The sequence below is a fragment of the Myotis nattereri genome (genome assembly GCF_964212035.1).
Source record: "Myotis nattereri genome assembly, chromosome: 1".
Lineage (NCBI taxonomy): Eukaryota > Metazoa > Chordata > Mammalia > Chiroptera > Vespertilionidae > Myotis > Myotis nattereri.
Genome location: NC_138075.1, coordinates 132,128,313 through 132,152,635, shown reverse-complemented (window position 1 = coordinate 132,152,635; position 24,323 = coordinate 132,128,313). Strand labels below are relative to the sequence as shown.

At 39.6% G+C, this 24,323-nt stretch overlaps 1 protein-coding gene across 1 annotated transcript in view; it reads right to left on the bottom strand.

The window, feature by feature from the left end:
- Positions 1 to 1,308: 1,308 nt before the first annotated feature.
- PTER (phosphotriesterase related) overlaps positions 1,309 to 24,323 on the bottom strand; it is a 72,561-nt gene continuing 49,546 nt past the window's right edge. The window contains exons 4-5 of the mRNA XM_081102142.1: positions 9,748 to 9,888; positions 1,309 to 2,767 (exon numbers count right to left, since the gene is read on the bottom strand). Coding sequence (XP_080958268.1) covers positions 2,557 to 2,767; positions 9,748 to 9,888 — 352 coding nt within the window. The 3' untranslated portion in view covers positions 1,309 to 2,556. The remainder of the gene's footprint in view (positions 2,768 to 9,747; positions 9,889 to 24,323) is intronic.

The following is a 24,323-nucleotide window of genomic DNA, read 5'->3' as shown; positions in this document are numbered from 1 at the left end:
TATATTTTATAGGGATACCTGTTACATTTATGTGTGTGTGTGTGTATATATATATATATATATATATATATATATATATATATGGCTTTAGACCATAGGCACAGTGGCTGCTATAGCCTCAAAATTTTAATTGAAACAATTATATGTGTATATGCACACACACAAACACATACATTATTGAATTATTTTGGGTTGAAATATATTTTGGATGACAAAAATATATGGAATAGCAAAATAATTGAAATGGCTTCTCTTTTAAGGTTATCCAGAAAATTAAATTGTATTAGGTCAAAACGCCCTACGCGCCACATGTCTGTAAATTAAGCCTATGACTTCTCTGTTACCCTCTGCCAATCAATACTTTTTACTGCATTCTGTGGCAGACTGTTAACATTAGGACTGCTGAAACGAAGTGGCTCTCCTTTGTAATGTTTGTGAATTATACGCATTTAAAATTACCAATTTTTCTTTTCTCAGGTGGATTGAAGCTGACAGTAAAGTAGATTTTGCGAGTGGTATAAATCCTTTCTCTCTGTTTAAAATACACTACCAAAAGCCATCTCTTTAAAACTAAAAAAAAATCAAAAATGCATGCTGATAGATCTGAACTATCAGACAACTTCCACTATTACAATGAAAAATCTGTTCCCCTCTCAGCTGCCTTTTGAAGACTTTTTGACAAGTAGATTCAAAAACAGATATTTAAAAATCTGCTTGTTTTACTGGTGAAGGATATTTGCATGTTTTTTTCACTTAAAGGAATTTGTTCTCCTGGCTCTTTCCTCTTGGGTACTTTATGGTCTAACACACAGAAAGCTTGATCATCTTTGATCTGCAGAAATATTTTTTATTTAGCAAACCTCACCTTTCCAAAAGAGCTATGCATGGTGTTTCCATCTGAGGGTACTGTTTGCTTGGTTTAAATGCCTTAGCCTGAGTAACTGTCATGATTATATGATTAAAAACACTTAGCCCATTCACTAAGAATAATGATTAGTTCCATTTGACCATCCTGATATATAAGATAACTCAGAAAGGAGTTGCAATGAATTTTATTTCTATTTAACAACATGTAATTATCAAAGAATTGGCAACAGGGTTTGTAGAATTTTTGTTTTATTTTTAGGTAACAGCAAACAGAGAATTCAACCAAAAGATTAACTTATAAAAAGCAGTGCACATCAACTGAGAGTTTTAACTGAGTTTTTTAAAGGCTTTATTTACACAAACCATCCGGGCTGGATACCTTTTATTTTTATTTTATTTATGTATATATGTATGTATGTATTTATTTATTTATTTATCTTGAGAGTACATATTAAAGCTGAAATAAAGGAAACAAAGGAAGGGCTTAGGGTAGAGAAAGCAACAGGAGAACCTGGGCCGGGCTGCTTTAGAAAAGGGAGGCTTGGAGACAGGTTCAGGGGGTGAGCGGGGGATGAGCTGCCGCTGTCCACTGCTCACCTGGCTGCAAGTCTCATGGGGACCTTTCAAGTTTTAAAAAATAGTACGTGCCTGAGAGAAGGTCATGGGCATGCTCCAAGGAGGGTGCCAAGGCTGGTACCTTTTAGAGAGGTGGCTGTAGCATCAGAGTGTCATTTCTAATAGACCTGACCTTTTCTTCAGAAAAATAAGCATTATTTTCTCTGGTTAGGCCCAAGGAAAAACAAATAAAAGGTATAGAAAATAAAGGGACTCTCTCTCTCTCTATATATATATACATATATAGCAAACATTTCTCTTTTTTTTGCATTACACATGATTAATTGATTAAATTGTGGCCTTTGTTATTATAAATGTAATGATTCATTAAAGTATATTATGTAATATATTCTGACTTTTATGATTGAATTTTTGTAACTCAGTATTATGTTATGTGTTCATGCCCCTTATACAAATTTTTCAAAGCACAACAAAAACTTATAGCAAAAATGGATGCCAGAAAGGCATAGGCAGCACAATTGATTTATGATAAGTATATACAGATAGGTAGACAGCATATAATTATCCTTCCAGAATATTTTTACCATTGTAAATTGGTAATTGCCTTACAGTATCTATTGAAAAAAATCTCAAAATTTCACTTCTCTTGCTGAAGAAGCTATTTTAAAGTGCCATCTTACTCATTAGGCATTAATTAAAGAACAGCAGGATAATTAGTAGGATCATCAATATTACAAGAAACATTGGATTGCTCCAGAAGGGGGTAATTTAACTCAAAACACTTTAAATTCTCAAGAAGGGCAGCTGATAGATTAAGAAAACAAAACAAGACTTCACTAAAGGGATTTAGACTGTAACTCATTGTTTGGAAGCAGGTGCTTCTGTGATTATTTGTTAAGGCAAAGTACTAGGGCTCAATGAGGCTCAGGGACTCCCTAAAGGTGCAGATGTAATAGCCAGTTTCTGAGAAGGCAAAACGCTTCTAATTCTCACAAAAAGGAAATGACCCATCATTAGTTCTATATAGCTCTGATTAATTAATATCTGAGTCGGTTTGAGATCACTGAATGTTCTCTGTAAGCTTTATATTCAAGGTGTGAATTTATGACCATCTTATTGGAAAGTTAGCCATTGCTGAGGGTTCTCTATTAGTATCTTATCAAGTGCATTCTTGTTGATACCTCTAAGTAACATTTTAGGAACAATGTTGGTGAGTATATGAGAATAGCCGTGGCCTCCATATTTCATCAGCCGATGCTTTGTGTGTATGTCATGTGCCATCAGAATTCGGTCTTCATAGCCTTCATCCACCAGAAGGCGCACCCTGTGAAAAATGTTAACGCATTACATCATTTGTCTCACATTTACAAATGTTCAGGGTGCGTTAAACTTTTACTTAGAAACCTACTGTGCTTATAGAGATCCCACCTTCCACTGTGGCATCTGTCCTGGGAGACCTGCGTGGCGATGATAAAGATACTGCTGCATTTTGGTAGGAACATGATCCTTATTCCATGAATACAGACATTTCCAGCCTTTGATATTTAGGACAATGTCTAGCAATACTGCATTAAAGATAGCTTCTAACAGGAGGTGCGAGTTTGAGTGAATGGCCACTTTAGCATTTCACTAAATAACTTTGTTCTGCATCTGTGGCTGGTTCTCCACTCTAAAAATGCCTCTCTCGGTGGGCCTGTTTTTCAGATCTCAGTCTCTCTCCTTTTTTTCTAGCAAACAACATCAATGACCATTTGTGATTAAATAAAGAAACAAAAGGAATCTTCATACAAGTAAAACATTTTGAGAGTAAAATCAGCTGGTTTGGAAGTGAACGGCATATGATGGCTAGACAGTCCTTTTTAAAAAATATTTTTATTGATTTAAGAGAGGAAGGGAGAGGGAGAGAGAGAAACATCAATGATGAGAGAGACTCACTGATTGGCTGCCTCCTGCACACACCCTACTGGAGATGGAGCCTGAAACCCAGGCATGTGCTCTGACCTGGAATCAGACCATGAGCTCCTGGTTCATATATCCACGCTCAAGTACTGAGCCATGACGGCTGTGCTATTCAGTCCTTTTTTAAAGGTCAGCAATGGTACGCCTATATTTGGAGCATTTGTCCCTTTGAAATCTATGAGAATTTTGACTTAGTCTTGGAGCACTGGGTTAAATTGACCAATAAAAATTTACTCTTCCTTCCTTCCATTTCAACAAAATTGCTATAAATAATGAGCCATTCCTTTAAATTTACAGTTAGTTGACTAAAGAAGGGCTTCCTGGCTATTGTCTAAACATCTCATGCTGTAATTCATAGCATGAGTCACCTCCTGACAGCCACCATCTGTACGTGTCTGGACTCTGGGCAGTGTCTGTCGTGACTTGCATGGGTCCCTGATGACAGATGTAACTTGGAGACAGTGTCTCTCCTCTGGCATTTGCTATATAGTACCGTCAGTCTCTAGATTCCCAAGTGGATCTAGGTATTCTTTTTATTTCAAAAGCACTTCTTGGCATTCCAGTGCACGGGTCATATTTAACAACCACTACAGGAAGCAAAACGTGGGGCACTACACAAAAACTCAAGCACAAAACCCTGCCCTCTGAAAACATACATTTAAAAATAAATTACAATGGAAAACTAGGCCTTGTGTTTGCAGGTCAAAGGGATACAAGTGGCAGAAAAGAGGAGTCAACTTGGATATTTTGTCTAGAACTCTGTATTCACGTCACGTGTACCCCATGTCATCACGTGTACCCCATGTGTGTCCTATAAGTACATGGAATGCTAATTGTGCCATCACAGTTCTTTGCCACTTTAAGATTTGTGTAATGTCCAAAAGTTCTGAAGTTACTTCTGGAGCAAACTCCCTTTGAGGGAAGTATCTAAGAGAGTTATCGATCATTTATGAAAAAGAGAAAGATTTGACAGAAACAATATGTAATGCTGAAACTTAGTGTGACAATCCTTGATCCACAACTGAAAAGGAGTATCACACTACCGGAAATTTTAGAGTTTGCTTTCCCCAACTTTTCATCTGTCTTTGAGGGAAAAAATTGTATCTCATTACTATAGAGGCATATATATATATATGAATAAGCAAAATGCGGTAAGAGGCCTTGTGTAACATCCTTGTGTCATATCCTTGCGTCAACAACACAAACTTAATGAATTGTGTAGTAGTAAGGAAAGAACACAGTGGATAAGATACTCATTTGAAAATGGGAACCCTTAGAACTCATTAAGTCAAGGATCTGGAGACTAATTATCTCATGAGGGAGATAATGTTATGGCTCTAGAAACATAATTATATCCCATCAAGAAAACTGCCTGGTCACTCCTAAAATGAGATCATCTCTCACGCAGTACCACTGTATGGAAGAACAGTAGTTCTAGCGATGCCGCTAGGAGGAATGAACCACTACAGATGAGAAGACAAAAAAAATCACAGTAATTATAGAAATACAAATGAGTTAGTGTTTTGAAAACAAATATTAGAGAGAGACTACAAAGTGTGAAAAGGCAGAGATATAATAAGATTTGAGAAATGGAGCAGAAGATTGAAAACAGGTGTTAGACACAGAATTTCTGGTGCTGAAAACCAGAGGTAGCAAAAGCATACTTCTCTGTTCTTGCATTTCAGAACTTTACAACTACTAGGGCTCAGAAAATAATGCCAATGAATGATGAAAAACAAGTGCCAAAAAGGTGGGGGACAAGGGTACTTGGGCACACAATCCAACAGTTCACTTAGTCATTACTGCGGGCTCTACTTGAGTCAGTGACCAAATGCATGGTTTTAATTTGAGGGAGATTAAGTCTACATACACACACATATACATAGAGATACATAAACACAATACACACACACACACACTATATATATATATATATACACATATATATATACACACTAATAAAAGACAAACATGCAAATTGACCGTACCTTCGCTATGCCTTAAGCCATGCCAACCAGCCAATCAGAGCGACTATATGCAAATTAACCCAACCAAGATGGTGGCCGGCAGCCAAGGAGCTGGAGCAAGCAGGAGGCTTGGTTGCCCTAATGATGGAGGAGGCCAAGCTTCCTGCCTGCCACTGCGGCTCTGAGCTCCACTCAAGGCAACAAAGTTTCAATTATAGAAGATAAATAAACCCCAGATACCTGCTTTCAGCTGGCCGTGGCCATGGAGCTGGAGCGAGCAGGAGGCTTGGGTTTCCCTTGGTGATGGAGGAAGCCAAGCTTCCTTCCCGCCTGCCCTGGCTGGCTCTGAGCTCCTCTCAAGTCTACGAAGTTTCAATTATAGAAGGTAAATAAATCCCAGAATAAAAAAGAAAAAGAAAAAAAGGAGAGGCTGAGAGCTTCCGTTGCCAGGGGGGCTTGGCCAGCCTGAAAATGGCCCTCAGCCCCTCACCCAGACTGGTCAGGCACCCCAGCAGGACCCCCACCCTGATCTGGGACACCCTTCAGGGAAAATCAGCCGGCCCCCACCTGTGCACCAGGCCTCTATCCTATATAATAAAAGGGTAATATGCAAATTGACCCTAACAGCAGAACGACTGGGAATGACTGGGCACTATGACACACACTGACCACCAGGGGGCAGATGCTTAATGCAGGATCTGCCCCCTGGTGGTCAGTGCGCTCCCACAGGGGGAGCTCTGCTCAGCCACAAGGCAGGCTGATGGCTGCCAGTACAGTGGTGGTGGTGGGAGCCTCTCCTGCCTCCTCAGCAGCGCTAAGAATGTCCGACTGCAGCTTAGGCCTACTCCCAGCTGGCAAGTGGACATCCCCCAAGGGCTCCCGGGCTGCCAGAGGGATGTCTGATTGCCAGCTTAGGGCCAATCCCCTGGGGAGCAGGCCTAAGCCAGCAGGTGGTCATCCCCTGAGGGGTCCCAGACTGCGAGAGGGCACAGGCTGGGCTGAGGGACCCCCCCCCCCAAGTGCACAAATTTTTGTGCACCGGGCCTCTAGTGTGTGTGTGTATGTATATATATATATATATATATATATATATATATATATATCCGTCCCACGTTCAAAGGCTGTTAAATCACATTGTTTTCCCATATCTTCAGAAAAAAATCACTTCTACTGTTGTAGTAAACAACCTGCTTCCCTATTTATAATGGTCTGGTCCTCTAGCAACTTCAGCGCGAAATTATAGCTAATTTGCCTACAAATGTCAGGTGGTCATAATAATCTGGCCACTCCGTGTATATAATTTTTGATGTATTTTATACATCTAGAATGTTTACATTTGGCACAATGAAAGTTGACAAAATTAAGTCCTTGTTTTCTATTTAATAGCTGAAAGGATATTAAATATGCTAAGAAGGCATAGTGAGTGGGAGAGCTGTTGGTCATCCTTCCCCACATCTCCTTCATAGATCCCCCTCTGCAGATCTCCTGTCATATTCCAGAAGGCCTAGGAGCCTCAAGGAAGACATAAGGGTGCAAAAGATATACCTCACTGCCAAAAAGGAGGCAGGTACTCAGAGCTAACTTCCTATTTCCAAGATGATTTGTAAAATGTGTGCTGAGGATATTCATCAGGAAATCATGGTTTTGAAAACATGAAAGATGATAAAGACCTACCATGCCACCCTATTTTAAATGTCAGAGAATATTCACCTGAGTATGGCATGATCTAGTAGGGCATAGGGAAACCTGTTTGCCAGTATTGAATAATGTTCCTGGGCTAGTAAATTAAAAACATTAAAACAATATAAACAAAAATTAAACAAAAAATCTGTTTATCAAAGAATTAGTTTGAGTAGTAAAAAAAGACGTTTCTTCACTGGTCAGGACCCCAAGCCGCTCACTTATGTAGAGCTGAGCCCCTACGTAACTACATAACCCTGACCAACCAGCTCTCTCTGGTGATGCTAAACTTGAAGCATATTTTACTCTGAATGAGGTCATCAAGGAAGAGTGCTGATACATGGGGGCAGCAGAAAGGTGTACAGATAGAAAGGTCGACTGCCCAGGGGGAAGAAGCTAAGCCTGTCCCAACTGTGGCCACTGGCTCAAGATCTTCCCCTCAACCCCAGTGTGCATGTTTACTATTGTTCTTTGAACCTCACAGTTTCTGGACATCACATCTCTACTCCAGTTTTGCTTACTTCCATTCTAACCAGTTTTCTACACTTGGAACCATAGTCTGGTCCTTGTCATCATGGAGAACGACTTCCTCTCTGAAATCTAAATCTTCAGTTTCTCGCTCTGGCCATCAGTTACATCTTTCTAGTTTTCACTCACCCTCTCCTACTAAATGTATTCACCCACTTCATTAAAGCTTCCGGTTATCTGCCCTTGCTATGTATCTACCCACTTCTCTCTTTCCTTCAAGTTGGACCTCACGACCCACATCTCAACCCCTCCCTTATTCCCATTTTTTAGATAGAATCCCAACCCTCAATCTTTCTAATTGCTCATGTTTTTTGGTTTGTTTTGCTTCAACTCAGAAAGCTTCTCTGGTTCCACTATCAAACTACAAAACATATTTTTAAAAAATAATCACTAAATCATGTGTGCATTGGTGCCAATATCCGGTCATGCAGTCCTGATCTCTAGCCTCACCTGGGTCTCGCACACATGTTGTCCCTAGCCATATCCCTCTCATTCACTTGACATCTATCCCCAGCCTACATCCTCTTCTTCAGGGTTCTGCCCAGAATCCACTCCTTCTTTCTCGGAAGATGACTGTCATGGGCACACTAGAGACCATAGGAGGCCATATGTTCTCAGTTTCCTGTTCCTCTCACCAAGATTTATTTGTATTCACCCCATTACTTGCATCCCCTCATTTCAGTGGATAAGGTAAACCTCATTTTAACCAACTTTTTATTTGCCTCTCAGATCCCATCTATTTGTCTCCTTAGGAGCCTTTCTTTGTATCTCTTCTCTCTCCAGATTTTTAAATGAACATTAATTGACCAGTTCCATATTCTGCTCCAGACATGCACCTAAAAATGTTGTATACTTTATTTCATATATATTCTATAACAACCCTGTAGAACAGGCACTACTTACCTCCCTGGATTCATTCTCTCTGTCTCTCTGCTCTCACTCTCAGCTACATCAACACTGTTCAACTCCTAACTAAACCTTTCTTTGATCCGTCTTTTCTTCAAGTTTTACCCCTACACATCTGCTTCCCTTTAGTACCAAGCTTCTTGAAAGAGTAACCCCTACATCCTCTCCCTTCCTCACCTCCTGCTTATTCCTCAAGCCTTTTCTAACAAGACTGCACTTACTATTTGTGAAATGAGAACTTCCTGACTGAAATCCAGTGGATACTTTTCAGTCTTTATCTCACTTGATATCTGCCACCTATTACACGTATTCAAGCCCTTCTGCTTTCAGCATTCTTCTCCACCAACTTCCATAATAACGCATTTTCCTGATATTCTTATCACTTTGAAAACTTCTCAGCCTGTCCTTGAGTGTCTGTTCCTGAGTCCATCCCTTAAACGTGTGTGTCCCCCAGGGCTCTGTCCTCATTCTCTTCTCTGAGTGATCTTATTCATCCCCACACTTCCAACTATTGCATACAATCCAATGATGTCTATATTTATGCCTCAGTTCAAATTTCTAGCCTGAGATTTACACTCTTATGCAAGGGCCCCTCTGGATAGCAGCACGTAGATATTCCCAAACAAAAGTCATCCTTTTCAATCTCAAATCTATCTCTTCTTTCAGGTTCCCCAACTTGCTGCATTCAGTGTTCACATCACCATGTAACTAAGATAAACCAGGTTAGCCATTCATTCTTGACTCTCAAAATTTTCCACGTGTACAGGTCTTTGCTTTCACTGCATGTTAGACCATTTTGAAAGGTTAGATTTTATATGCTGTTTAGTCTTTAGACATCATAGCATTTAAGTTGCAGCCAGCTCTTTAGTGACTACTTTTAAGAAAGCATTTAAAAAGATATTGTATGAGGTTATGACTTGAGTGTGTTCAACCTGGGAAAGAAACATCCTACTTCAGGAGAGATAAAAACAGGAAAACATGGTTTATTCTCTTATTGTCATGGCAGGTGTTGAGTGTTATCTGTTTCTTGTCAGCTGCCCATCTGCACTGACTGTGGAAGGCTCTGTTAAGCTTTTGCCTACTTAGGATGACTCATTTTCTCCTTGCAGTAATATATAGAGATTTTTCTCCCTGAAACAGCCTTGGGATATTTTTCTCTGCAAGTCTCTGGTTCTTCTTGTTTCCTGATTTCCGAATCTTTGCTAATACCCACCCAGATATGAAAATAAAAAAGGAACGTTATGAGAGATTTAACCATATTTACCTTCTAATTCTTTTATTATCATCGGGCATGTCAATATCCGGGTTCAATTGGTAATGAAGGAGTTCATTACCAAAGAGATCATATTCCAAGTAACAGCCAAGTTGAGCAAACTCCAGTAGTTCCTTCTTATCAAGTATAGTCCTAGAGACAATAAGACAGACATATTGTTATTAACAAGAGCCTATTTTCCACATATACAGATTAAAAGTTTCAAGCACATTATGTACTGAAACATAGTTTAAGTAACTGAACTTTTGAATTGGCTTCTATGAAGTGACTATAAAATAGTAAGTTCAGTTTATTAGCAGAAATAAAAGATTTACCCATCCAAAAGGGACTTTTACCTTTTAAAGTACTGGGGAACGGTGGACATTTTAATTATGTTGCCAATACTTAAAAACACAATTTTGTTTTTTTTATTATTTACTTTATTTTATTATTTTTTAATCCTCACCTGAGGATGTGTTTTTTATTGATTCTAGAGAGAGATGACAGGGGCAGGGGGTGAAAAAAAATAAAACATTGAAATGAGAGAGAAACATCAATTGGTTGTCTCCTGTATGTTTGCCGACCTGGGATCAAATCTGCAATTTTTTTGGTGTATGGAGCAATGCTCCAACAGACTGAGCCACCTGGCCAGGGCGACTCAAAACCAATTTTGTAATTCTCCTATAGAATTGTCTTCAGGATATGATCCATATACGTTTGAAAATCCTTCCTGACTGCTGTGAATTGTGGAAACTATTGCAAGAAATTTGGCACAAGGTGCCATGCATTATGTGAGTGATACTAATCTGGGGAAAACCTGAAGCTAAGGTACAATAAGAGGATTAGCTTCTTGTTAAGATCATTACCTGGTTCTAAAATTAATTTCAAAGCTTATGTGAATATGATTAAAACTTCCTTAAAAGGTGCAATACTCTATATATATTTAAGCTTTTGTGTGCTTACTTTTAAAATACAACTTATTACTTTAGGGTGATTTTCATGGGTATCTTCTAATTCAATAGAGAACTTAGTAATAATATCACTAGTTTCTGTTGCAAAACTATGAAATTAATGGAAAAGGAGAAAAATGCAAGGTAAGTACAGTAAACCATCAGAGGAGTAGTCTGGAGCAAGAGTAAATGATCTTAAGAAATTTATATTATAACAAGTAAAAAGGGATGCATTAAGTTAGGCCCCCCAAAACATGATAGAAATTCAAACACAGAGAAATAAGAAGGAAGGAAAAAAATTCTATCAAAATACAATGAATATGGAACTAATGAGGTGGGGGGGGGGGATATACCCCATTAGACATTGTGTAAAGGTAATTGAGGGTCTAGAAAAAGAATGACTGGGATCCAGGATTGGCCTGGAGAAGAGTTGGGATGTCAGATAATCAATGTCTGATTAGGATTGGATATACACCAATATACTTTTACTTTGGCAATACCAGGATGCAAGGATTAAAGCTCTATTATATGTCTATAAATCTCTTCTAAGAGGTCAGAAGTATTTTCAAAGCCTTTCTTCCAAACCATCGGAGGACCAATTAAGCCTCCGTGTGTCACGGGTGCAGGAGTTTCTGCTGTGCTGAGATGCTTTCTGGGAGTTCACTATTGACTTTCATTCTGAGCAATCACATTGGAGCTGGCTTCTATTTATCCTATTCACCAACTTAGCATAACTTAGAGTTCACAGTGTTGTTTTAGGCATATTCTAAAACGTGCATTAGTTCTGTGCTTTCTTCTATTAAAACTACTCCTTTTCCATCTTCTTAATATGGAAACCATCTTTTGCTTCCAAAGTTACCAGACTAAAAGGATATGTGTTTTTTTATAGTAAGCATTTTGTTTCCCCCTCAAAGAACTATGCTTATACACAAAAATATACACAATTAAAATAACATAAGGGGGAAGAGATAAGTTTAGTATTTTTCCTTTTGAGTCAATTCATTCGGTTTGTGCATTAGCAATATGGGCAAGGTACTGGGGTGAGGGCAGGGAGGGCAGGTTGGAGTCGAGAAGAGAATGGAAGTGCCAATAACAGGTTGGATCAGACTCTGACTTCTACTCCTAATACCTTTTTCCTTTTACTGGCATAATGTCTTGAGAGTAACTTTTCTAAATTTTAAGTGGTATATTGAGAAACATATTCAATGAAAAGTCCATAGTAAATAAAAAACCATAGAAAAATCTTTAGTCTTAGATTCAATTGTAAATAAAAAGTAAAGTCGCTGATCATCATCACCATCATAGCTGGGAATTATAAGAAAGTACTGGTCTAGCATTGTGCTAAGTGCTTTGTATTTATCTAATTCAATATTCTTCACAATTCTTTCAGGTCTCAATTTTACAGATGAGGAAACTGGGACTTAACATATTAGATATTCAAGGTGATATGCTGAAGTATAAATTAATTTCAAAGTTAGAATCTACTCTCTTAACTGTCATACTTATAATATTATTTCTCCTATGGCTAAATATTCTGTACTCAAAGGACATTTTCCAAAATTGCATTGATTGTCTGTGTACATCATATGCTGTAATTTTTATTTTTAAACTAGAGGCCCAGTGCACAAAACTTGTGCATGGGGGGGGGGCGGTTGTAGGAGGGGGTCCCTCAGCCCAGCCTGTACCCTCTCCAATCCGGGATCCCTCTCGCAATCCATAACCACTGGCTCCTAACTGCTCACCTGCCTGCCTGCATGATGCCCTAAATGCTCCCCTGCCGGCCTAATAGTCTTAACTGCTCTCCCCTGCTGGCCTTATCCCCCTAACTGCCTATCTGCTCTCCCCTCCTAGCCTGATCCCCCTAACTGCCTATCTGCTCTCCCCTCCTAGCCTGATCCCCCTAACTGCCTATCTGTTCTCCCTTCCTCTCCGCACCCTTCAGACCCCTGGTGCAGGTGTGCTGAGAGCTCTCTGCCATGGCCTTGCCCCTCTCCTGATTGATCATTACATGATGGCATCCTGGGCAATTTGCATATTCCTCTATTATTAGTATGGATTCAATTCCTTCCCCACAGTAACCTCATTTGCACTTGAAAAATGGGGAATTTACCATTAAAGAGGGTGAGAAACCCCAAAAGTAAGAAGATTGCTTTATGGCAATACTTAATTGCAAGTTCAGAGAGTAACTATTTATAACAGGATTTGACCATTGCAGTTACTTCAGGCAATTCAAATGCCATGGTCAAAAAAGGAGAAGGAACTATATTAATCATGACCACTGTTTACTTTCTTACTAGTAACCTGATATTGCTCTGGGCCTTTTACAAATATTAAGGGGCATATATTAAGGGTCCATCTTTCTCCTAAAGTTCAGACTTGCATGTCTAATTGCCTGCTTGTCATGTCCATGTGGATGTCCAATAGACAGCTCAAGTTTAACATGTCTTCAACTAAATGCCTCATCTACCACCCTAAACTAGCTGCTCTAACATCTTTTCCTATCTCAGTGGATGGTAACTCCATCCATCCAGTTGCTCAGGCCAAAAAATCTTATGATTATCCTGACTGCTTGGTTTCTTTTATATTCTACATCTAATCCATTAGGGTAGACTTTTGACTCAACTACTTTCAAAATATGACCAGAATCCAGACAGGTTGCCATGTCCCTGCTCCTTCCTGGTCCGAATCACCATCATCTCTTGTAGGATCTCTGTAGTAGAGTCTCACTGCTCCCCTTATTTCTACCTCTGCTATTTCTACTGCAGTCAATTCAAATACAGCAACCAAAGTCTGTCTCCACATCCAAGTCAGATCAGGTCTCTCCTCTGCTCAGAACCCACCAATGGCTTGCCATTTCCATCAGAGAAAAAATTGGGGTGGCCCATGAGGCCTCACCTGATCTCTTCAGATGTTGTCTTACAACAGCCTCATTTAAGAGAGGAGTGGGGAATATAGGTATCAACATCTTCAGATGCAAATTATATATATGCTAGAGGCCCGGTGCACAAAATTCATGCATGGGAGAGGGTGTGTCCTCAGCCTGGCCTGCACCCTCTTGCAATCTGGGACCCCTTGGGTAGGGTCCCTATGCCTGACCGGCGATCAGGGCCTATTGGGGCTTTCCTTCCCCTGGCTGCTGGCAGCTGTCCCTACCCCCACTGCTGCCACTGCTTGCCATCTATGTGGCGATGCTCCCCCCACCATTAGTTGCCTTCCTCTGCAGGTGACAGGCATGGGGTGCAATCGCTTGGCTGGCCTGGGCCTCCCTCTGCAGGGCGATCGCTGGCCGGCCCGACATACCTGCCACAACATCACTGGCCAGTGGACTGGGCCTCCCTTTGTGGGGCGATTGATCACAGGGATCCACGATTGATCGCCCAGCAGAGGGAGGCCCTGCTCACCCGCCCCAGTGCTGCCAGCCAGGTAACCTGGGCCTCCCTCTTTGGGGCAATTGATCACGGAGGCCCCCCCCCCACATCGATCGCCCTAAAGAGGGTGGCCTGGGCCTCCCTCTGCAGGGTGATCATGGGGCAATGGTGGGGCCCCCCTGACCAATCGCATTGCACCTGCCTTGGCTGGCCTGGTGCCAGTGCGTGTCACAGCATGGTTGTCTGGAAGGTCGTCTGGATGGTTTTTATGCTGTTTGGTCATTCGGTTGATTTGCATATTATGCTTTTATTATTATAGATAATTGCTATTTATATTATAGATATTATCTGAAGAATATCACCACAGGTAGAGATACTTTTCTAGAAGAAGACCAACATGTTCAATAAAATTCATCTACACATGTAAGTTTTAAGAGTAACCCCTGGGCATTTTTATCCTGTATAACAGCATATAGAAAGGAGTTATGATTTTTGAGGGAAATGGTCCCTTGGTAAAAAATTTAAATTTTTTTCTTAATATATCTTATTGATTTTTAATAGAGAGGAGGGAGAGGGATAGAGAATTAAAAACATCGATGAGAGAGATACATCAATCAGCTGCCTCCTTGCATACTCCCCACGGGGGTTGTGCCCGCAACCAAGGTACATGTCCTTGACCAGAATCGAACCAGTCCATAGCCTGATGCTCTATCCACTGAGCCAAACCGGTCAGGGCACATTTAAAATTTTTATAGCCATGTATAGGGGAGAAGATTTCCTTAGAAGAGAAGCATTTAAGCTGGTATTTTGGACATTAGGAAAATGTAGTTAAAAAGGAGGCAAGAACCAAGATGGTGTCATAAGGTATAAACCTGTACGTGCTGCCCCCCACAACAATATTAAAACTACAACTATAAAACAAAGCAGCTATCATCCAGAACCACGGGAAAGCTGGCCGAGTGGAAGTTCTACAACTAGAAGGAAAGAAAAAAGCGCATTGAGGCCGGGTAGGCAGTGCAGAGGTGCCAAGAACAGAGGTACAGAGACGTGCACGAGGCAGCTGGGTGCACTGTTTTTTTCAATTAGAAGGGGATACAAGCTCTCGAATGCACTGAACTCATTTACAGTGAGACTCTGGAGTCCCAGAATCCTACAAGGAGAAGCTGGACTGTCTTGCAGCGGGTAGGAAAGCGAGGATGGCTTTCTCGTAGAGCTGCTCGCAGGGATCATTGTTGCTGTGGGGGCGTGGGACTCGGGGACTCAGAGATGCGGAGTTGTGGAGACGCGAGGAGTCCTGGAGACTGCTGACGACAGTTATGGCTGTTTGCTCCGCCCTGGTGATTCTCTGAGATCCCGCTCCACTCAGTTTACATACCCATCCAAGCTTTGCCCAGCAGCACAAAGGAATCACCTGCACTTTTACAGCATAACCTAACAAACTGCAGCTGGGTCAGAGAGATCCAAAACTTCCAAACCCCAAACAAAGAGGAGAAATCTGCTGATATCGCTGTAGCTCCTGCTGGGTGGACTCACACAGTGGTTGACTTGGAGATCCAGGAGCCAGGGTACCCCTGGCCAGATACCAGATTTCAACTCCTCACATCCAGAAGGTACACACTCAAGAAGCAGACTCAGTGAGCACCAAAGCCCCACTGAAGCAAGTCCTACCCCATAAGGGTGTCTCCAGCACAGCAGTTCTTCCACTGTAGACACAGCAGGTCCTCGCAGTCAGCCCAAAATGTGGAGACAAAGAAACATGTCACAAATGAAAGAAATGGAGGAAAGCAAACTAATGGAGGACATAGAATTCAAAACCATAGTTATAAGGCTACTCAAGAACATTCTATGAACCTCCGAGGAACTTAGTGAGACCTTCAAGGATCTTAATGAGAATACCAAATAAATGGAAAAGGACCAGTCAGAAATTAAACATACACTGACTGAAATTAAAAATAATATACAGAGATCCAACAGCAGACTAGAGGATCCCAAGAATCAAGTCAAAGATTTGAAATACGAAGAAGCAAAAAACACCCATCTGGAAAAGCAAAATGAAAAAAGAATCCAAAAATATGAAGATAGTGTAAGGAGCCCCTGGGACAACTTCAAACGTACCAACATCTGAATTATCAGGGTGCCAGAAGAAAAGAGACAGCAAGGTACTGAAAGCCTATAGGAAGAAATCATGACAGAAAACTTCCCCTATCTGATGAAAGAAATAGACTTATAAGTCCAGGAAGTGAAGAGAACCCCAAATGAGAGGAATCCAAAGAGGACCACACCAAGACACATCATAATTAAAATGCCAAGGGCAAAAGACAAAAAGAGAATCTTAAAAACATCAAGAGAAAAACAGTTAGTTACATACAAGGGAGTACCCATAAGACCGTCAGCTGCTTTCTCAACAGAAACCATGCAGGCCAGAAGGGAGTGGCAAGAAATATTCAAAGTGATGAACAGCAAGAACCTACAACCAAGATTACTCTACCCAGCAAAGCTATCATGTAGAATTGAAGGTCAGATAAAGAGCTTCACAGACAAGAAAAAGCTAAAGGAGTTCATCACCACCAAACCAGGATTATATGAAATGCTGAAGGATATTCTTTAAGAAGAAGAAGAAAAAGGTAAAGATAAAAATTATGAACAACAAAATGTCAACAAATAAGTATCTATCAATAAGTGAACCTAAAAATTAAGTCAGAATAAACTGGTGAATATAATAGAAACAGGGGCATAGAAAGGGAGTGGACTGACAATTCTTGGGGGGAAGGAGGTGTGGGGGGTGCGGGAAGAGACTGGACAAAAATCTTACACCTATGGATGAGGACAGTGGGGGTGGGGAGGTAAAGGCAGAGGGTGGGGTGGGAACCGGGTGGAGGGGAGCTATGGGAGAAAAAAAGAGGAACATCTGTAATAATCTGAACAATAACGATTTATTAATTAAAAAAAACATTTTCAGAAAACAGAAACAAAACAAAACAGAACAAAACAAAAGGAGGCAGAAAATTTGCTGTCATTAAAAATCCAGGATAGCCTTGGCTAGTGTGGCTCATTTGATTGGGTGTAATCCCATGCACCAAAAGATTGCCAGTTCTGGTCCCAGTCAAGGCACATGCCTGGGTTGTTGGCTTGATCCCCAGTAGAGGGCATATATAAGGCAGCTGATCCATATTCTGCTTTCACATTGATGTTTCTCTCTCTCTCTCTTCCGCTTTCTCTAAAAATCAGTAAAAACATTTTTTAAAAATCTAGGATATATAAGTACATATACATAAATATATAAATTATTTTTTATTGATATGTAATGATAAAACACCCTCTGGATAACTGAACATTAGTATGTAGAAATTAAGAAATGAATTCATTGAAATTCTCCTTACTGAAGTGTAAAACCCATGGGGGAAAATAGTGTTAGTGCTCATGCATATTTTTCATAGGAAAGTCCTGAAAAAAAAAAGAATTTAGTATTAGATGTTAATGATGAGTAGGATGGGAGAATTTGGTGAAGCAGGGATAATAAACACTTAGTCATTATCAGGTATTTAGCAGCCCTATCTCATTCAATCTTTACAAACACTATATGACGAAGGTATGATTATCCTCATCTTACAGATAAAGAAACTAAGTCTCAGAAAAGTTGAGGAGTTGTGAAGAAATCCAGATTGCGTTTGTCTTCATAAGCCATGCTGTTAGATCTTGCTGCCCTTTCTGTGACGAGAGCACCCATCAACAGCAGCTCCCTTCCTTCTCACCAGCACTTACCTATTGAGAAATCCACCCCATCACAGAGACATCTGGGAGCATCCCACATCATGAATGTCTAACAAGGTGACTTAACCACATTAAATTGACACTCAGTTGGATGACTTCCCAGGACTGTCAAGGTGCTACTGAAGTTGCATTTATGCAAGTGACTTTTTATTTTTTTCATTTGGAGAAAGGATTGACCCCAGATGTCAGTATGGTATCATGGGAAAATGTACTCTACTTGACGTCTTTCATATAAGGATTAAACAGAGGTCTTGCCCCTCCCAGACATAAATGATCTCAAAGCTCTTCTTACATAAGTGTAGGTGTCAACCTCAGCCAGTTTCTGCTCATTCCATATTAGCCTACCCATGAATAATTATATTCTTTCTTATTTCAATTTTCCCCCGTCTTTAGGTATTTTTCACCTCTTGCCCTAAACAGTCAGTGAGGTGATTGTAAGATGCAGAAGAGCTCTTTAATATACTAGACAAAGTCCCTTCTCCAAGGTGCATGGTGTGATTGCAATGTCATTTGCACAATATCCTGGGACTTTCCAGGAGGAAGATGAGATTTTTGTATCAAATATTTGTTGTTGTCATTCATATTATATTATTTCTTCTGTTGCATGTTTTATACTTTTGCTCTTCAACTAATAAACAAATTCTGTCTATATAAGGAACAGGCATAAATTTATGACAAACATATTGCCATTAACTAAGAAAATGGTATCTAAAGTGATTTGCCTATCTTTGTTTTCAGAATATGGTTATCATTTATCAGAGTTTTAAAGTTGCCTGGCCAGTTGTGGCTCAGTGGTTGAGTGTTGCGACCTATGAACCAGGAGGTCATGGTTCGATTCTTGGTCAGGGCACATGCCTGGGTTGCAGGCTTGATCCCCAGTGTGTGTGTGTGTGTGTGTGTGTGTGTGTGTGTGTGTGTGTGAGGGACTGGGGGAGGGGTGCAGGAGGCAGCTAATCAATGATTCCCTCTCATCGTCGATGTTTCTATCTCTCTCTCCCTCTCTCTTCTCTGAAATTGATAAAAATATACTTCAAAAAATAAAGTTGACTAAAAGGCAGGACAGTTGATTCTCTTTTTATTACCTCTTTATAGTCTTCTAGATCTTATCCAAGTGCTGAGGGGTTTAGTGTAATGTCAAATGCACTCTGAATGGGAGCCAGGAAGTGTGTGTGAAGTGATAATATAGACAAGGGTCTGCCGACTACCTAGACAGAAAGAACTAAGCAGCAGAGGAAAGGATGTGATTCATGGGTGTGATCAAGATGATAATAATGCCTACCATTTGTCTTGGGCTTTACAGTTTGAAAGAACTTTCAAATATATTATTTTATTTCATACATTCAGGCACACCTTCAGGAATTAATTCACCAAATATCTAGTTGTACTATCACCCACCTGTGCCAGCCTCTGAGCTACAGATACACATAAGGAATGTGTGGCACTGTCTTAAGGAACTTGAAGTCTAAGGAAACCGATAGATATTTAAACTAATAATTACAATTAAATGTGTTGAAAACTTTTTATTGTGCAAATAAATACAAAGTATTACAAAAGAATAATTAAAGGAGTAACTCATTTGAGTTGAGTTTTGAAGAAGACTATTCAGATAAAAGTTGGTGGGGTTCCGGTGTTGGGTGAGGGATGGACAATAGCAGAAGAAAACTGGAGAGGCAAAACAAACAGAAAACACAAACTTTTTATTCTTGAAGATAAGGATGTAATTATCAGAGCTAAAGTACATAAGAAAAGAAGCATTCACCCATTCATCCTTCTAGTAAGAAATTGTTGATCATCTTTTTACTATGAGATATGAGATAGGAAAACAAAGACAAATAACACACAGTCCCATCCTTTAAGAAGTTCAGTGTCTATTAGGGAAAAGAGACATGGACACAAATAATAACTTTACAGACCATACTGAGTGTAAGAGCAAAAGTACTGCTAGGAACTGGGCTGGCACAAAGAAGGAGATAGTGAACACTGCTTGGTTTGTCAGGAAAAGCTTTGTAGAGAAGAAAACCTCTCTTGGGTTGCATTTTGAAGAAGGATTCTGCCAAGTTGATAGGAAGAATGGGGTATACCCAGCTCAGGGACTAGCTTGTGTGAGAAGCATTAAGGACAATCAGTAGAGCACACTCAAGGTCATGGTCAGTGTAGCTTTAGCCCAAATTCCATATCTGTTCTAGAGATGGTGGGAAATGAGGTGGAGGGATGGGTGGAGGCCAGATGACCAAGGCTTTGTCTATTGCGCTGCAGGTGAAGGGAAACCATTGAAGAGTTGTAAGTCAGGGCCGAGGAAAGCATCAGATTTGCATTTGGACACATCAAAATGGTGGCAGTGTGGAGGCTAGATCAGGGAGCAAGGCTAAGGAAGTGATTCCTGTTTGGAGACTATTACAATAGTTTAGGTGACAAACAAGGACATGAATTAACAACAGAGGATGGATAGGAGGTAGATAGGTCTGATCACATGTGGATCCAGGGGAGGGAGGGAGGAATCTAAGCTGACATCTGAGTGAATAATGTCATTAATCAGAATAGGACAAGGAAGAGAAAGAGTAAGCGATGAGGCACTGTTGCCATTGTGACAGTGCTGGAGAAGAATCAGAGCCTGTCTTGGGGAGTTGATTAGATATTGACGTCCTTAAATGCCACCAAGAATATGAGAGGAGCATGTTCTGAAATTCATAATGAACTGGTGAAGTAATTATGCTGCATATTAACATTATCGCATAAATGAATGAACTAAAGCTAGAATCTTTTAAGCGATCGAGAACCCAGGTGTTCCTACCCCTCTCTAGTGTGCTTCACTGTACTGCCCTGTGACCTTGTAATTCATCGGCCAGGCCAATCTGTGAGTTCCTGGGCCTAGAAGGCGAGCAGGAGGGCAACTCTATTTGAGACCAGACTAGCTCAGGGCCTGACGCAGGTAGAAGCACAGAATACATTCAGTGCTAAAATTTATGAACTTGACTAAATAATTTTTAAACTGGCATACAAATGTAATAATAAATGGATGCTTATATATAACTGATTTCTTAAAAACAATGTTGAATCGCTTATTATTATAAAAATTATTTCCACCTCTCCCCACTGAATTCCTCAATTTAAAACCAATGGATGTTGCCCTAGCTGGTTTGGCTCGATGGATAGAGTGTTGGCCTGAGGGCTGAAGGGTCCCAGGTTCGATTCCGGCCAAGGGCACATGCCTGGGTTGTGGGCTTGATCCCCAGTGGGGGACATGCAGGAGGCAGCCGATCAATGATTCTCTCTCATCATTGATGTTTCTATATCTCTCTCCCTCTCCCTTTCTCTCTAAAATCAATAAAATATATTTTTTAAAAAATAAGAGTTCACCCTGGTTGGTGGGCTGACTAATCTCCATGTAGAGCTAGGCAGCATGAGAGGTTCAAAAAAACCCAAAAACAAAAAACAAAAACAAAAAACAATGGATGTTTGTACAGATAGTGTTATGTGGGATTCTTTGTTATTTCATGAGTTTTTCAACAACCACTCAAAAGCACCTAGAACTATTCATGTAATAAACTAAAATGAATTTTAAAATATTTATATCATGTCTAAAATAAATTAATATATAAATTCCTATAATCTAATAAATGAAATGTTAATATAATTCTAAAACCCTACTTATGTATATTCTTATACTGCTAATGGCAATTCCATCTTGATTATAAAATACGGAAAATTTCTTAATTGATAAATTTTAAATAATTTATTTTAATGTCAAAATAGAAACTACTAAATAAAGTGATATACGTTTTTAATGGTGGCCTAAATATCATTTATGGTTAGACAGTAAAATGTGTTACTTCAATGAAAAATTAACAGAAACTTTGGCTTCACACAAACTTCATACCCTCATTTAGACTGTGCATTCACATTATACTCTAGTTTCTCCCCATTTATGTAGGAACTTTAAAGATTCATTCTTCTTTTTCATAGGATTCTTTTTGTGTCAAGGCATTACTTTCATGGAACAGTCTTTTCAATATTAGAGAATAATTGGGAATGAAAAACAATGGAAAATAATTCAGATTGCCATGTATTTATTTCCCTTTACCCCTATTTGAACAAGCATGTTTCCACCACACTATTCATTTCTCTGACTGTGTGGGCCCATACCAAACAGCCATGTTTAATGACATCATAGGGAGGAATGATGTCACACCTTCAATATGATGACTTAAGTGCAGGCTTAAGCAAAAGGGACAGATGGGAGAGAAATCCATGTCTGGATTAGACTAAAATTACAAGTTGGCTCTGAATTGTGAAATGTAATTAAAACTTAATTTTAAAATACATTTTGTGGGTTACACACCCTAGAAAGAGCTTTTAACCATATGAACTTTCCAGCTGCCACATAGCACAAAAGAGGCTGTGTTTTTCATATAAGGCGATACACAGTTCAAGGAATGATGCTATTGAGGAGAATGAAGATAAATCTCATAGACATGGCAATCCTATTTGTTAAAATGTCACATTTCATGGGAATGGTGTCAGAGTTGTAAAAAACTGCTTTAGAAGAAAAAAAATTACTAGGGAAGGGTTTGGTGGGTATAACGTACTGGAGAGAATGCATGACCAGTGCATGTGTTGGCCCTGACAGTGGGCTGCTCTGCCCAAATGTCTCTGTTAAAGAGAGCAATTTGGGATATTGAACAAATAGCAATTACAAGCATAACTTAATTGCATTTTATTCGGCACTTTTATATACATTGTAAAGTGTTGCTACATATACGTTTCTCACACATTTCTCTGGATTTTCTTTTTAAATAGGTCCTGTCTTGAAAGGAAGTCCAAGATAAACAATAATGGGGGCAATTTGCATACTTAAAAGGTTAAAAATAATTTTTCTTAACTCCTTTTGACACATGAGCAAAAGATTGGGAGGATTAAGTGACCTCAGTGTTACACAGCAAATAAGTTCTGGTGTCAGAGCTAGACATATGCATCGTGACCCCAGCACCCCTATTTCTCATTGCCCCGTGAAGACATAGATCAGACATTGTATTAACGAAAGCATAGCTGCTGCCGATGTCATCTTGTGATTTCAACCTGAAATGTATTCAAGGTGTGTGTTTCTATGTCAGTGAGTACTCTACAAACCAGTGTAGGTTTTTATGTGAAATTTAGTTATATCATACCCAAGTACATATACAAGTAGCCATGCCATGTAAGACATCTATTTTTTATATGTTCCTATCATCTGCCATAGTAATAGCAGATGAAACGCCAGGGGACATTGGTAAATGGGAAAAGAGAAGTGGTATTAGCAAATATTTTCTTTGAAAAAAATTCACTTGCTTTTCAGGTCCCTCTCTGCATTATTGCCTGAGTTAAGTTCTCATTCTGTGGTTAGATCTGAGTCAATATGAGTAGGTAAGTTGTCTTTACTGTACTTAATATGTACAATGTACATACTATATAATGCACACTCACTTCCTTCACTGAATACTATACATTGTGCACATAACGTGTGCATATACACAATCCTAATAATAAACTGTTAAGAAATACAGCACTGTACAGACAGGATTCTAAATCTTTACACCATTTCAGGTGCATAACATTCTTATTGTGTGTTTTTTAAGTAAGTGCTACCATACTATTTAGATAATAAAAATGTTTTGCTCAATTAAGTTTGTCAAATATTTGTTTTAGAATAATTTAATATTATTTCACTAGCATTCATAGAAATTAAAAGTGTACAGTTCCAAGGATACCAGATAGTCATTTTTTATGGCTTTTCAAAGATAACCTTAAGGTTAAGAGTCACCATCATTATAATTAAATAAAAAATTTTGAAGGCAGAGAATGGGTCTTGCTCCCTGCTACCTCCCAGTGTCTAGTTTACAATAATTAGGAATTCAATGAATATTTGTGAGAAGAAGGAAGGGAAGAAGGAAGAAGAAAAGGAGGGAAGGAGGGGAGGAAGGAGTGAAGGAGGGAACGAAGGAAGGAAGAAAGAAAGGAAGGAATATTCTACTCCATCTAATTAAGAGCATGAAAAAATGTTTCAAAATTTTATTCTTTAAAGTGCTGGGTAGATTTGCATAGATAATTAGGGTTAAAGAGAATAAAATGTGTTGTTAGCCCATGGTCTGTGTCTTCCCTTTGCCTCTGTCAGAAACCTTTGGGTCAAATTCTTCAACCTTCCACAGGGAGCAATTTTCAAAGACAGAAGATGTGGTATTTTCCTGAACTTAATTATCATTGTGTTCCTCCTCAAACTCTAGGCCCTGGATTTCCATCAAGGCCCTTTGATGTGTTAAATAGGGAACCAAGTAGAAAAAAGAGTGAGGCACACCACCTATCAGGTGCCTTCACCAGAGCTCAAAATGATATATTCACCCCTATGTTCATAGCAGCACAATTTACAATAGCTAAGATTTGGAAACAGCCTAAGTGCCCATCAGTAGATGAGTGGATTAAAAAACTGTGGTACATCTACACCATGGAATACTACACTGCTATAAAA